Source organism: Lolium perenne, chloroplast (genome assembly GCF_019359855.2).
Source record: "Lolium perenne chloroplast, complete genome".
NCBI lineage: Eukaryota > Viridiplantae > Streptophyta > Magnoliopsida > Poales > Poaceae > Lolium > Lolium perenne.
Genome location: NC_009950.1, coordinates 100,001 through 115,000, shown reverse-complemented (window position 1 = coordinate 115,000; position 15,000 = coordinate 100,001). Strand labels below are relative to the sequence as shown.

Here is a 15,000-nt window from a genome sequence, read left to right as displayed (position 1 = left end):
AGTTACGGAAGGAGACCCATCATTTTGCAATGAAAACAACATATAAAACTCTGGACAATTTCGAAATCAGGCCGAGCGTCTTAATACATATGCAAAAAAATTCATTATTGGCCCACCATTGATTAGAAGATTTAGCTTGTATGAATCGCTATTGGTTTGATACGAATAATGGCAATCGTTTCAGTATGTTAAGGATACAGATGTATCCACAATTCATTTAGAGTTACTTAATAGCCTATTTCTTATACCATATCTCTATCCCGTGAAATTCTCGAGCCGAAAGATGGATGCATATGCTGTGTTTCATTTTGCTAAATGATATCAATTAAATGGTGTATCAATTCCATAAATTGGATATAGCAATAAATAAATCAGCAAAATTCTTTCTAATATTTTAGATAGAAGAAACATTTCTTCTATCTAAAATATTAGAAAGAATGTACTCTTCTATCCAAATCTAATTTGCATCGATAAAATAAATCCAAATTCCAGCAGTAGATGAATAATTGCAAATTTTTGTGTGTACGAGATTAGAATAACTTCAAAATAACTGACATAATTTTTTATTTTTCCTGATCAGAAAAATATATGAAAAAGAAAGGAGGTAGAAAAATTTTGGGATTTATGGTTAAAGAAGAAAAAGAAGAAAACAGGGGTTCTGTTGAATTTCAAGTATTCAGTTTCACCAATAAGATACGGAGACTTGCTTCACATTTGGAATTACACAAAAAAGATTTTTCATCGGAAAGAGGTCTACGAATACTTTTGGGAAAACGTCGACGTTTGCTGGCTTATTTGGCAAAGAAAAATAGAGTACGTTATAAGAAATTAATCAGTCAGTTGAATATTCGGGAGCAGTAATTTAATCGTTCTAATTTTTTTCTTATTTTCTTAGTAGTCTTATAGTAGTCTTAGATTTTGCATTTTGATGAGCCTCGTTTTGAGGAATTCATGGAATAATCCATTTTCATGGAATAATGAATTAAGGATATGAGTCTACCGCTTACAAGAAAAGATCTCATGATAGTCAATATGGGCCCTCAACACCCATCAATGCATGGTGTTCTTCGACTGATCGTTACTCTCGATGGTGAGGATGTTATTGATTGTGAACCCATATTAGGCTATTTACACAGAGGAATGGAAAAAATCGCGGAAAACAGAACTATTATACAATACTTACCTTATGTAACACGGTGGGATTATTTAGCTACTATGTTTACGGAAGCAATAACAGTAAATGCACCAGAATTCTTAGAGAATATTCAAATACCCCAAAGAGCCAGCTATATTAGGGTAATTATGTTAGAGTTGAGCCGTATAGCTTCTCACTTGTTATGGCTTGGGCCTTTTATGGCGGATCTCGGGGCACAGACCCCTTTTTTCTATATTTTTAGAGAGAGAGAATTGATATACGATCTATTTGAAGCTGCTACAGGTATGCGAATGATGCACAATTACTTTCGCATCGGAGGAGTAGCCGCGGATCTACCTTATGGATGGATCGATAAATGTTTAGATTTCTGTGATTATTTTTTACGCGGAATTATTGAATATCAACAACTTATTAAACAGAATCCCATTTTTTTAGAGCGAGTTGAGGGAGTAGGTTTTATTAGTGGCGAAGAAGCAGTAAATTGGGGCTTATCAGGACCAATGTTACGAGCTTCTGGAATACAATGGGATCTTCGTAAAGTAGATCTTTATGAGTCTTACAACCAATTTGATTGGAAAGTCCAATGGCAAAAAGAAGGGGATTCGTTAGCTCGCTATTTAGTACGAATCAGTGAAATGAGGGAATCCATCAAAATAATTCAACAAGCTATAGAAAAAATTCCTGGAGGCCCTTATGAGAATTTAGAAGTCCGACGCTTTAAGAAAGCAAAGACTTCCGAATGGAATGATTTTGAATATAAATTTCTTGGTAAAAAACCTTCACCCAATTTTGAATTATCAAAGCAAGAGCTTTATGTAAGAGTGGAAGCCCCAAAAGGTGAATTAGGAATTTATCTAGTAGGAGATGATAGTCTTTTCCCCTGGAGATGGAAAATTCGTCCGCCCGGTTTTATTAATTTACAAATTCTTCCTCAGCTAGTTAAAAAAATGAAATTGGCTGATATCATGACGATATTAGGTAGTATAGATATCATTATGGGGGAAGTTGATCGTTGAAATGATAATAGATAGGGTAGAAGTAGAAATTATCAATTCTTTTTCGAAATCAGAATTATTAAAAGAAGTCTATGGACTCATATCGATTCTACCCATTTTGAGCCTCCTTTTGGGAATCACAATAGAGGTACTCGTAATTGTGTGGTTAGAAAGAGAAATATCTGCATCGATACAACAACGTATTGGTCCTGAATATGCTGGCCCCCTAGGACTGCTTCAAGCTATAGCAGATGGGACTAAACTACTTTTTAAAGAAGATATCTTACCATCCCGAGGAGATATTCCTTTATTTAGCATTGGACCCTCTATAGCAGTCATATCAATTTTATTAAGTTTTTTAGTTATCCCTTTGGCATATCATTTTGTTTTAGCCGATCTTAGTATTGGTGTTTTTTTATGGATTGCCATTTCAAGTATTGCTCCTATTGGTCTTCTGATGGCAGGATATAGCTCAAATAATAAATATTCTTTTTCAGGTGGTCTACGAGCTGCTGCTCAATCCATTAGTTATGAAATACCATTAACTTTTTGTGTGCTAGCAATATCTCTACGTGTGATTCGTTAAAATAGGATCCTTTTCCTCTAAAATCCATTAACTATTTATCTTCCTTTTCTTATTCTGTATTCGGGTTGATAATTTAAACTAGATAGCTATATGAGTGAAACAAAACAGCTTAAAAATTTGTAGTAAAAATAAAAAATCTCATTTCCTACGTACAAGAAAAAGTTGAAGTAAACATAAGCAGTATAAACTCTTTATCCCAAGGTTGATTTTTTAAATTAGTCATCATATCTTGAAGCAGGCAAGAATAAAGGATTCGCAATATGGAATTCCATTACTAGAACATTTCTAGTTATTACTATTAATAATAAGAAGAATCCATCAAAAGTTAGTGAAGGGTTAGAAACACTAAAGTACATAAAGGATTAGTAATGGAGAATCTAAGACATTAGAGATTTTTCCCCATAAAAGGAATCATAATAAGGACTTGAAATTTGTGGAAATTATCAAGTAGTACTTTCTTCAGATTCCGATCCAGAGTATATTCCTATTCACTTGTTAAAGAAATGGCTATAAAGAACGAATTAACCCTTTATCCCTTTTTTCTTTTTAAATACCCCCTACCCAGGGAAAGAAGAGTAGGACAAAAGATATGGAGTGCAATCCAAAAAAATTGGAATTATTCCTTCCTCTAATACATATTCATACAGAATTCCTTATAAACTAATGCCTAAATCTTTTCATTTATTAATTTAATTACTATAACAAGTGTTTTATTCCAAGATTAAGTTATTACTGAACAAAGAAAAAAATTTCTTATATTATAAAGGATGAGATCAATTCGGAAGCGCTTTTTTTTATTCTAGCAGACAGAATTCCTTTGGTCTAATTTAGGACTTTTCAATATATTTTATTTTCCCTAATTCTATCTACGCTCCGGAGGCTAATAACGAAACGAAACAGTCTTCTTTTTTTTCTGATCATAGAGAAGCCGTATGAAGCTAAGGTTTCATGTACGGTTTTGGAATAGCGGTGGGAACTGTGATGTTATCATCGACTATGATTATCTAACAGTTCAAGTACAGTTGATATAGTTGAAGCACAGTCTAAATATGGGTTTTTTGGATGGAATATTTGGCGCCAGCCTATAGGTTTTCTGGTTTTTCTAATTTCTTCTTTGGCAGAATGTGAAAGATTACCCTTTGATTTACCAGAAGCGGAGGAAGAATTAGTAGCAGGTTATCAAACCGAATATTCCGGTATAAAATATGCTTTATTTTATCTTGTTTCTTACCTAAATTTATTAGTTTCCTCTTTATTTGTAACAGTTCTCTACTTAGGTGGGTGGGATTTATCTATTCCCTATATATCCTTTTTTGATTTTTTCAAAATGAATAACGCAGTTGGAATTTTGGAAATAACAATGGGTATCTTTATTACATTAACTAAAGCTTATTTATTTCTCTTCATTTCTATCACAATAAGATGGACTTTACCCAGGATGAGAATGGATCAGTTATTAAATCTTGGATGGAAATTTCTTTTACCTATTTCCTTGGGCAATCTCTTATTAACAACTTCTTTCCAACTTGTTTCACTATAAAGAAAATAATACAATAACAGTAAGAATATTTTCAACACAAAGGCTCTGTCAAACAAGAGAAAGAAACATATCTTTTTCATAGATATAGAATGAATATGTTCCCCATGATAACTGGGTTCATGAGTTATGGTCAACAAACAATACGTGCTACAAGGTACATTGGTCAAAGTTTCATAACTACCTTATCCCACACAAATCGTTTACCTATAACGATTCATTACCCTTATGAAAAATCAATTACACCGGAACGTTTCCGGGGGCGAATCCACTTTGAATTTGATAAATGTATTGCTTGTGAAGTATGTGTTCGGGTATGCCCGATAGATCTACCCCTTGTGGATTGGAGATTTAAAAAGGATATTAAAAGGAAACAGTTGCTTAATTATAGTATTGATTTCGGAGTTTGTATATTTTGTGGCAATTGTGTTGAGTACTGTCCGACAAACTGTTTATCAATGACTGAAGAATATGAACTTTCTACTTATGATCGTCATGAATTGAATTACAATCAAATTGCTTTAAGCCGGTTACCCATCTCCATAATGGAAGATTACACAATTCAAACAATTAGGAATTCGACTGAAAATAAAATAGACGAAGAGAAATCGTCGAATTCAAGAACTATTACTGATTACTAAACTCATATTTTTTTTTGTTATAAAAATATCCTAATCCCTTTTTACTTCCTGGAATCCTTTAGTTTTAGTCAGTTCATGAAAAATTTTATACTATTTTAATTTCTTTTTATCCATAATGGATTTACCTGGACCAATACATGAGATTCTTATGCTATTTGGGGGCTTTGTTCTTCTACTAGGAGGTCTAGGAGTAGTATTACTTACCAACCCCATTTATTCTGCCTTTTCGTTGGGATTAGTTCTTGTTTGTATATCCTTATTCTATTTTTTATTAAATTCCTACTTTGTAGCTGTGGCACAACTTCTTATTTATGTGGGAGCCATAAATGTCTTGATCATATTCGCTGTCATGTTCGTAAATGGCTCAGAATGGTCTAAAGATAAGAATTATTGGACTATTGGAGATGGGTTTACTTCAATCGTTTGTATAACTATTGTTTTTTCACTAATGACTACTATCCCAGATACATCATGGTATGGAATTCTTTGGACGACAAGATCAAACCAAATAGTAGAACAGGGTCTCATAAATAATGTTCAACAAATTGGGATTCATTTAGCAACCGATTTTTATCTTCCGTTTGAACTCATTTCCATAATTCTTCTAGTTTCTTTAATAGGTGCAATTACTATGGCTCGGCAATAAGAAAACTTAGAAAGAGTAAAAATTATAAGAATTGCAAATCTAAAATAAATAACTAAAGAATCACAATTTTGATTTAGTAAAAACCATCTACCGCCAACAAATAACTTCTTTCTTTTCTCTTTTGTTGTGTAATTGTTCTATTGTAATTAATTAAATCGGTTCAATTCTTGTCCTCATATTGAAATGAATCGGGATTGATAAGGAGTTAATTAATGATGTTTGAGCTTGTACTTTTTTTGAGTGTCTATTTATTTTCGATTGGTATCTATGGATTGATCACAAGCCGAAACATGGTTAGAGCTCTAATATGTCTTGAACTTATACTTAATTCAATTAATCTAAATCTCGTAACATTTTCTGATCTATTTGATAGTCGCCAATTAAAAGGAGACATTTTCGCAATTTTTGTGATAGCCCTTGCGGCTGCTGAGGCCGCTATTGGACTATCCATTCTTTCTTCTATCCATCGTAATAGGAAATCAACTCGTATCAATCAATCTAATTTATTGAATAATTAGACTATGGAATAATTGGACTTTTTAATTAAGTAGACATACAATCCTCTAAACAAAGGCGCACATATAACAATATGGAATATTAAGATGAATAGAAATCAATACTATACTATACTATAGTATTTTCTTAGTATTATTTGAGAATATAAATTCTCTTTAAGTAGGTTATTGCATAGTATTCTTTTTTAACTTAAAGGAATTTTTGTAATTCATTGATATTGCAATTTAAATATTGCAATAATTTATATTGAAAAGAGGATAGCCAATTTATTGGCTAATTCGAATTCATATGTACAATTAGTATAATTCTGATTGTTGAAGTCAAAAATTCAAGTCTCTTGGCTCTTTTCACGCTTTCTCACAAACGGATTCAAAAATAGTAATCTATTTTTGAAGTTTGGATAAACCATTGCTTCGTCTGGTGTCTACAATACATATTACTCATATAATACTAATTTTATTTTTACCAGATCGAAAATTTTTATGTTGAAAAGAAAAATTTATAGATCCAATGTCACATTCCGTAAAAATTTATGATACATGTATAGGATGCACTCAATGTGTACGAGCTTGTCCAACAGATGTATTAGAAATGATACCCTGGGATGGATGTAAAGCCAAGCAAATAGCTTCTGCCCCGAGAACTGAAGATTGTGTGGGTTGTAAGAGATGCGAATCCGCTTGCCCGACGGATTTTTTAAGTGTACGCGTTTATTTAGGGCCTGAAACAACCCGTAGCATGGCTTTATCTTATTGATACGTTACAAAAAACTTCATTTGAATCGTCTGATTCCTCTTTACCGAAGAAGCCTGTGCTCGAAATAATCGAGCACGGGCTTTTCTGGTCAAAACGTATCTTGTCTTTACCACTTAATCATGAGTTATTTTCCTTGGTTAACAATACTTGTTGTTTTGCCGATATTTGCAGGTTCATTAATTTTCTTTTTACCTCATAGGGGAAACAAAATAGTTAGGTGGTATACTATATCCATTTGTTTATTAGAATTCCTTCTAATGACTTATGCATTCTGCTATCATTTCCAACTGGAGGATCCTTTAATCCAATTAAAGGAGGATTATAAATGGATAGATATCTTCGATTTCCACTGGAGATTGGGAATCGATGGACTTTCATTAGGATCTATTTTATTGACAGGATTTATCACTACTTTAGCTACTTTAGCAGCTTGGCCAGTTACCCGGAATTCGCGATTATTCTATTTCTTGATGCTAGCAATGTATAGTGGTCAAATAGGATTATTTTCTTCGCGAGACCTTTTACTTTTTTTTATCATGTGGGAGTTAGAATTAATTCCTGTTTACTTACTTTTATCCATGTGGGGGGGAAAGAGGCGTCTATATTCAGCTACAAAGTTTATTTTGTATACTGCAGGCGGCTCCATCTTTTTCTTAATCGGAGTTCTGGGTATGGGCTTATATGGTTATGGTTCCAACGAACTGGGATTAGATTTGGAAAGATTAATTAATCAATCATACCCTGCAACCTTGGAAATACTTTTATATTTTGGCTTCCTTATTGCTTATGCTGTCAAATTGCCAATTATACCCCTACATACGTGGTTACCCGATACCCATGGGGAAGCGCATTATAGTACATGTATGCTTTTAGCGGGAATCTTATTAAAGATGGGAGCATATGGATTGATTCGGATCAACATGGAATTGTTACCTCATGCTCATTATCTATTTTCGCCCTGGTTAGTAATAATAGGAGCGATCCAAATAATCTATGCAGCTTCAACTTCTCTTGGTCAACGAAATTTCAAAAAAAGAATAGCCTATTCCTCTATATCTCACATGGGTTTCATAATTATAGGAATTGGTTCCATAACCAACATTGGACTCAATGGAGCTATTTTACAAATATTATCCCATGGATTTATTGGTGCTACACTTTTTTTCTTGGCAGGAACGGCTTCCGATAGAATGCGTCTTGTTTATCTCGAAGAACTGGGAGGAATATCTATCCCAATGCCAAAAATTTTTACTATGTTTAGTAGCTTTTCAATGGCTTCTCTTGCCTTACCAGGAATGAGTGGTTTTGTCGCAGAATTAGTAGTCTTTTTTGGCCTAATTACTAGTCCAAAATTTCTGTTAATGCCAAAAATGCTAATTACTTTTGTAATGGCAATAGGAATGATATTAACTCCTATTTATTTATTATCTATGTTACGCCAGATGTTCTATGGATACAAGCTATTTAATGTTCCAAACGCAAATTTTGTGGATTCTGGACCACGAGAACTCTTTATTTTAATCTGTATCTTTTTACCAGTAATAGGAATTGGTATTTATCCAGATTTTGTTCTCTCCCTATCCATTGACAGGGTGGAGGCTCTCGTATCCAATTATTATCCTAAATAGGTTTTTTACCAGTCCGGTCTATTAATGAGGAAGTCTAATTAGATCTATCTTGAATTTTTGAGAACCCTTTGATAAGGCGTTCAAGGGGTTCTCAAATAAAACATAAAAGAAAACCCTTCATAAAGGGTTTTCTTTTATCTAATCATTTAGATGTTAATATAAACGAACCATAACTATGTAAACCTATTCCTAATAGATTGATACCAAAATAGCAGATCCAAATTATAAGAAATCCTATCGAAGCTACAAGTGCAGAATTCGTACCCTTCCAATTTAGATTTGTTCTACTATGTAAATAAATTGCAAATATGGTCCAAGTAATAAATGCCCAAGTTTCCTTAGGATCCCAATTCCAATAGGATCCCCACGCGTCATTAGCCCATACTGCTCCACAAAGAATACCTATGGTTAAAAGGGTAAATCCTAGGCTAATGACACGATAACTCCAAGAATCTAAACGCTCCGTTAATTGATATTTGTAATAATTTGGGAATGAAGGGACAGAGGTGCTTTTTAAAGAACTTCTTTTTACATAGAAATCACTAAAGAAAAATGTTTTAAGTAAAACATTTTTTTTCTTTTTAGAAAAGAAAAAGAAATTATTTCGAAATCTAATGATTAGAATAGCGGCAGATAATAAGGATCCGCACAAAAGAGTTGCATAGCTTAGTAACATCATACTGACATGCATCATTAACCACTGAGATTGGAGAGCGGGTACTAGTATTGTGGATTGATGCATTTCAGTTAAAAGACCCGATGTGGCAAAGCCTTGCGTTAAAATAGTACTTGGCGTAGTTATTGTGCTTAAATCATTTTTAGAGTTCTGTATCTTAGGAATGGTATGAAGAATATACAGAGCCCATGAAAGGAAGATCAACGACTCATATAAATTACTTAATGGAAAATGTCCCGAAGAAGCCCAGCGAGAAACTAGGAATCCTGTTATAGAGAAAAAAGTAACTATCATTCCTTTTTCTGACGAATCACGTAATCCCCCAAGTTCATGAACTAATAAGGTTATCAAATGAATCGTAATCACAATGGAAATGGTTGAGAAGGAGATATGATTTAATATATGTTCTAAAGTTGCAAATAGCATAAGGGGAAGGTCTCATTACAAAATTGTAAATTTCGAATTGAATCCATTTTATAATCTATTATATTCTTTTTCGAGAATGCCGCCACTCGGATTCGAACCGAGATGCTTGAGCACTGCTTCCTAAGAGCAGCGTGTCTACCAATTTCACCATGGCGGCTAACTTCAAATAATAGGTAACTTAAAAGAATAATAGCTATTATCTCGCGAATCGTCGAAATTGGGAAAGTCCATAAAATTTAGGAACATTAGAGTCTTCATTAAAATATACTTCGTTTATGTAGTATCGTTGCGATTTTTTTTTACAATAAACTCTTGCTTTGCCTAATGGAAACACCGCTTGAAAGACTTGGAACTCCTCTTTTATAAGTTGCAATATAGAACTAATTTTTTTTTTCTAATTAGTTTCTCCCTAAAATTAAATTTTTTCCATTTTATTTTGATTGAACAAAATTTAAAGAATGAAAGTCTTTATGCTCTTATTAATAGGATTTACTAACCTTAAACCAATTATTTTGGAGAAAATAGATGTAAGTGGTAAGTTTTATTGCAAGAAGACTCCACTTTTCCTAATAGAATTCTCATAATAAAATATGAGAATTCTATTAGGAAAAGTTTATTGATCAAGAATACTTAGCACACAGTATACCAAAACTTTTATTCCATATAGCGGATATAGGAGGGGTTTGTTCTAAGAATCTTGTGTTGAGTAATTCGACACATAAAAGTACATTAATTAATTAATTAATTAATCCAAATTATTCATATTAAATAATTGGAATTATTTTTTGATAGGTCAATTCATATTATTCCAAAACCTTATTATTTGTTTGTTTGTTGCCTAGAAAAACCTTTTGGTTTTGGATGCTCATTGCCACTCGAAAATGATTTTGATTTTGCTAAAGAATAAGCCTGTACTATGGAAAAATAAGTCTTTTTCTTCCAAATATTTTTACGAATACGCTTTTTTGACATTGAAGTACGTTTTTTTGGAACTGCCATTCAAAAAGGAAATTACTTTTTTCTAGTTGTATGTGAAAGACATCTTTGGTATTTATACTCAGATATTGAAAGATACTGAAATTCTGAATTATTTTTTACTTTGTTTTAATAATATAGAATATATAGAAAGGTTTTCCGTTTAAATCTATTTATATATATTTATATAGTAAAGTATACTCTATATATAGATATATGGTATGGAAGCCTATCCCCTATATAAGACGAGTGGATAAAAAGAAGGGAAAATAAAAATAGTTAATTAAGTTCAGAATAGTATTCCATGTCTCTTAAACAAGGCATTCTAAAACTTAGGTAATTATAGTCATTAGGATTTCAGTTCTATATGAAGTAACGACTATTTGATAATTTATTATAAACATGGGTTTTCTTTTTATTGGAATTCGATTAATCAGTTACAAAACAAGAGAGCTGTTTCATCTTTGTTTTAAAGAAATATCAAAATTAATAGAAAGTAAAAAAATGCAACCTTTTTTTTTATTTTAATAAATATCCTTATTTAGGTAATAACTAGGTAACGAAGTTATTTGATTAACTTTTTTAATTTAATTAATTAAACCCATTCTTCATTTTTGCTTATTCTTTTTATTTATTCCTTCAGAAAGAGATAAGAATTGGTTTGGTGAATCGGAAACAATTTTTTTTTATAGAAAAATTAAAGTAAAAATTGCAATTTCTTTTCTTATGGAACATACATATCAATATGCATGGGTAATCCCTCTTCTCCCACTTCCAGTTATTATGTCAATGGGGTTTGGCCTTTTTTTTATTCCGACAGCAACAAGAAATCTTCGTCGCATATGGGCTTTTCCTAGTGTTTTATTCTTAAGTATAGCTATGGTATTCTCCATTCAACTGTCTATTCAACAAATAAATGGAAGTTCTATCTATCAGTACCTATGGTCTTGGACCGTCAATAATGATTTTTCCTTAGAATTTGGATACTTGATTGACCCACTTACTTCTATTATGTTAATACTAATTACTACTGTAGGAATCCTGGTTCTTATTTATAGTGATGGTTATATGTCTCACGATGAAGGATATTTGAGATTTTTTGTTTATATAAGTTTTTTCACTACTTCTATGTTGGGATTGGTTACTAGCTCCAATTTGATACAAATTTATTTTTTTTGGGAACTCGTGGGAATGTGTTCCTATTTATTGATAGGCTTTTGGTTTACACGACCGATCGCCGCGAGTGCTTGTCAAAAAGCTTTTGTAACTAATCGTGTAGGAGATTTTGGTTTATTATTAGGAATTTTAGGTTTTTTTTGGATAACAGGTAGTTTAGAGTTTAGGGATTTGTTCAAAATAGCTAATAACTGGATTCCTAATAATGGAATTAACTCTTTACTTACTACTTTGTGTGCTTTTTTATTATTCCTTGGTGCAGTTGCGAAATCTGCACAATTCCCTCTTCACGTATGGTTACCAGATGCTATGGAAGGACCCACTCCCATTTCGGCTCTTATACACGCAGCAACTATGGTTGCTGCCGGGATTTTTCTTCTAGCTCGGCTTTTTCCTCTTTTCATATCTCTACCTTTGATAATGACTTTAATTTCTTTAGTAGGTACAATAACACTTTTCTTAGGAGCTACTTTAGCTATTGCTCAAAGAGATATTAAAAGAAGCTTAGCCTATTCTACAATGTCTCAATTGGGTTATATGATGTTAGCTCTAGGTATAGGTTCTTATCAAGCTGCTTTATTTCATTTGATCACTCATGCTTATTCAAAAGCTTTATTGTTCTTGGGATCTGGATCCATTATTCATTCAATGGAACCTCTTGTTGGATATTCACCAGAAAAAAGTCAGAATATGGTTCTTATGGGCGGTTTAAGAAAATACATTCCAATTACAAGAACAACTTTTTTATGGGGTACACTTTCTCTTTGTGGTATTCCACCTCTTGCTTGCTTTTGGTCCAAAGATGAGATTCTTAGTAATAGTTGGTTGTATTCGCCCTTTTTTGGAATAATAGCCTCCTTTACTGCAGGATTAACTGCCTTTTATATGTTTCGGATATATTTACTTACATTTGATGGGTATTTGCGTGTTCATTTTCAAAATTACAGTACCACTAAAGAGGGTTACTTGTATTCAATATCCTTATGGGGAAAAAAGATACCCAAAAGAGTTAATAGGGATTTCATTTTATCAACAACAAAGAATGGAGTTGCTTTTTTTTCACAAAAGAGACCCAAAATGAAAGGTAATACAAGAAATAGAATAGGATACTTTAGTACGTCCTTTGGGGCTAAAAACACTTTTGCTTATCCGCATGAAATGGGGAATACTATGTTATTTCCTCTTCTGATATTACTGCTTTTTACTTTATTCATTGGATTTATAGGAATCTCTTTTGATAATGGAGCAATGGATAATGGAATAGCGGAGTTAACCCTATTATCAAAGTGGTTAACTCCCTCAATAAACTTGACTCAAGAAAGTTCTAATTCTTCTATAAATTCATATGAATTTCTTACTAATGCTATTTCTTCTGTAAGTCTAGCCATCTTTGGTTTATTCATAGCATATATCTTATATGGATCCCCTTATTCTTTTTTTCAGAATTTGGATTTAATAAATTCCTTTTACAAGGAAAGTCCGAAAAAATACTTTTTCTTTTTAGATCAAGTAAAAAAAAAGATATACAGTTGGTCATATAATCGCGGTTATATGGATATTTTTTATACTAGGGTCTTTACTCTCGGTATAAGAAGATTAACCGAACTAACGGAGTTTTTCGATAAGGGTATCATTGATGGAATTACCAATGGAGTGGGTCTTGTTAGTTTTTGTATAGGAGAAGAAATTAAATATGTAGGAGGAGGGCGAATCTCGTCTTATTTATTCTTTTTTTTATGTTATGTATCCGTTTTTTTATTCTTTTTTATTTCTTAACTTAAGCTATTTACGAGTATCTTGTCTAAATAACTATCTTATCCCTTCCCCCTTCCTACCCTCTTCTACCATCTTTCTATCTACTTCCTCTACTCTACCTACTGTTTTCCGCGATTTTTTCCATTCCTCTGTGTAAATAGCCTAATATGGGTTCACAATCAATAACATCCTCACCATCGAGAGTAACGATCAGTCGAAGAACACCATGCATTGATGGGTGTTGAGGGCCCATATTGACTATCATGAGATCTTTTCTTGTAAGCGGTAGACTCATATCCTTAATTCATTATTCCATGAAAATGGATTATTCCATGAATTCCTCAAAACGAGGCTCATCAAAATGCAAAATCTAAGACTACTATAAGACTACTAAGAAAATAAGAAAAAAATTAGAACGATTAAATTACTGCTCCCGAATATTCAACTGACTGATTAATTTCTTATAACGTACTCTATTTTTCTTTGCCAAATAAGCCAGCAAACGTCGACGTTTTCCCAAAAGTATTCGTAGACCTCTTTCCGATGAAAAATCTTTTTTGTGTAATTCCAAATGTGAAGCAAGTCTCCGTATCTTATTGGTGAAACTGAATACTTGAAATTCAACAGAACCCCTGTTTTCTTCTTTTTCTTCTTTAACCATAAATCCCAAAATTTTTCTACCTCCTTTCTTTTTCATATATTTTTCTGATCAGGAAAAATAAAAAATTATGTCAGTTATTTTGAAGTTATTCTAATCTCGTACACACAAAAATTTGCAATTATTCATCTACTGCTGGAATTTGGATTTATTTTATCGATGCAAATTAGATTTGGATAGAAGAGTACATTCTTTCTAATATTTTAGATAGAAGAAATGTTTCTTCTATCTAAAATATTAGAAAGAATTTTGCTGATTTATTTATTGCTATATCCAATTTATGGAATTGATACACCATTTAATTGATATCATTTAGCAAAATGAAACACAGCATATGCATCCATCTTTCGGCTCGAGAATTTCACGGGATAGAGATATGGTATAAGAAATAGGCTATTAAGTAACTCTAAATGAATTGTGGATACATCTGTATCCTTAACATACTGAAACGATTGCCATTATTCGTATCAAACCAATAGCGATTCATACAAGCTAAATCTTCTAATCAATGGTGGGCCAATAATGAATTTTTTTGCATATGTATTAAGACGCTCGGCCTGATTTCGAAATTGTCCAGAGTTTTATATGTTGTTTTCATTGCAAAATGATGGGTCTCCTTCCGTAACTTTCCAATTACGAGTACGAGAATTGAAAGACATGAAAATTCTCAATTCTCTACGGCGTCTAGGAGATAGATAGAATATTTTCAGGAACAAGAAAATAAGAAGAATCTTTCTCTCTATTCACTACCATTCCGCGTCTTCGACTTCTATTAGTTTCTTTTCTTATTTAATGCAATAGCTATAGTTTGATATAAGAATCCATTTCTCAAAGTAATGGAAACCATTCTCTTATAGGAAATGGTTCGAAAAT

General features: G+C 32.4%; 13 protein-coding genes and 1 non-coding gene, besides 2 other annotated features; 9 read left to right on the top strand and 5 right to left on the bottom strand. All coding sequences in view use genetic code 11, as the record gives it.

The window, feature by feature from the left end:
• Nucleotides 1-1,163: part of an inverted repeat (repeat region A) that runs on past the window's edge.
• rps15 (ribosomal protein S15) lies at nucleotides 589-861 on the top strand. The gene has a single exon. The coding sequence runs from the start codon at nucleotides 589-591 to the stop codon at nucleotides 859-861; it is 273 nt and encodes a 90-aa protein (YP_001531339.1).
• ndhH (NADH-plastoquinone oxidoreductase subunit 7) lies at nucleotides 991-2,172 on the top strand. Its single transcript has one exon. The coding sequence runs from the start codon at nucleotides 991-993 to the stop codon at nucleotides 2,170-2,172; it is 1,182 nt and encodes a 393-aa protein (YP_001531338.1).
• Nucleotide 2,173: 1 nt separating this feature from the next.
• On the top strand, nucleotides 2,174-4,277 carry ndhA (NADH-plastoquinone oxidoreductase subunit 1). One transcript has 2 exons: nucleotides 2,174-2,723; nucleotides 3,739-4,277. Exons 1-2 carry the CDS (start codon nucleotides 2,174-2,176, stop codon nucleotides 4,275-4,277), a joined length of 1,089 nt encoding a protein of 362 aa, YP_001531337.1.
• Nucleotides 4,278-4,372: 95 nt separating this feature from the next.
• ndhI (NADH-plastoquinone oxidoreductase subunit I) lies at nucleotides 4,373-4,915 on the top strand. Its single transcript has one exon. It carries the CDS (start codon nucleotides 4,373-4,375, stop codon nucleotides 4,913-4,915), a length of 543 nt encoding a protein of 180 aa, YP_001531336.1.
• A 115-nt stretch (nucleotides 4,916-5,030) lies between these two features.
• On the top strand, nucleotides 5,031-5,561 carry ndhG (NADH-plastoquinone oxidoreductase subunit 6). Its single transcript has one exon. The coding sequence runs from the start codon at nucleotides 5,031-5,033 to the stop codon at nucleotides 5,559-5,561; it is 531 nt and encodes a 176-aa protein (YP_001531335.1).
• A 212-nt stretch (nucleotides 5,562-5,773) lies between these two features.
• On the top strand, nucleotides 5,774-6,079 carry ndhE (NADH-plastoquinone oxidoreductase subunit 4L). The gene has a single exon. The coding sequence runs from the start codon at nucleotides 5,774-5,776 to the stop codon at nucleotides 6,077-6,079; it is 306 nt and encodes a 101-aa protein (YP_001531334.1).
• A 508-nt stretch (nucleotides 6,080-6,587) lies between these two features.
• Nucleotides 6,588-6,833, top strand: psaC (photosystem I subunit VII). The gene has a single exon. It carries the CDS (start codon nucleotides 6,588-6,590, stop codon nucleotides 6,831-6,833), a length of 246 nt encoding a protein of 81 aa, YP_001531333.1.
• Nucleotides 6,834-6,952: 119 nt separating this feature from the next.
• On the top strand, nucleotides 6,953-8,461 carry ndhD (NADH-plastoquinone oxidoreductase subunit 4). Its single transcript has one exon. It carries the CDS (start codon nucleotides 6,953-6,955, stop codon nucleotides 8,459-8,461), a length of 1,509 nt encoding a protein of 502 aa, YP_001531332.1.
• Nucleotides 8,462-8,603: 142 nt separating this feature from the next.
• On the bottom strand, nucleotides 8,604-9,563 carry ccsA (cytochrome c heme attachment protein). The gene has a single exon. It carries the CDS (start codon nucleotides 9,561-9,563, stop codon nucleotides 8,604-8,606), a length of 960 nt encoding a protein of 319 aa, YP_001531331.1.
• Nucleotides 9,564-9,640: 77 nt separating this feature from the next.
• trnL-UAG lies at nucleotides 9,641-9,720 on the bottom strand. The gene has a single exon. It is a non-coding gene; the product is annotated as a tRNA-Leu (tRNA).
• A 662-nt stretch (nucleotides 9,721-10,382) lies between these two features.
• rpl32 (ribosomal protein L32) lies at nucleotides 10,383-10,562 on the bottom strand. Its single transcript has one exon. It carries the CDS (start codon nucleotides 10,560-10,562, stop codon nucleotides 10,383-10,385), a length of 180 nt encoding a protein of 59 aa, YP_001531330.1.
• A 702-nt stretch (nucleotides 10,563-11,264) lies between these two features.
• On the top strand, nucleotides 11,265-13,490 carry ndhF (NADH-plastoquinone oxidoreductase subunit 5). Its single transcript has one exon. It carries the CDS (start codon nucleotides 11,265-11,267, stop codon nucleotides 13,488-13,490), a length of 2,226 nt encoding a protein of 741 aa, YP_001531329.1.
• Nucleotides 13,491-13,584: 94 nt separating this feature from the next.
• ndhH (NADH-plastoquinone oxidoreductase subunit 7) lies at nucleotides 13,585-13,764 on the bottom strand. Its single transcript has one exon. The coding sequence runs from the start codon at nucleotides 13,762-13,764 to the stop codon at nucleotides 13,585-13,587; it is 180 nt and encodes a 59-aa protein (YP_001531328.1).
• Nucleotides 13,592-15,000: part of an inverted repeat (repeat region B) that runs on past the window's edge.
• rps15 (ribosomal protein S15) lies at nucleotides 13,894-14,166 on the bottom strand. Its single transcript has one exon. It carries the CDS (start codon nucleotides 14,164-14,166, stop codon nucleotides 13,894-13,896), a length of 273 nt encoding a protein of 90 aa, YP_001531327.1.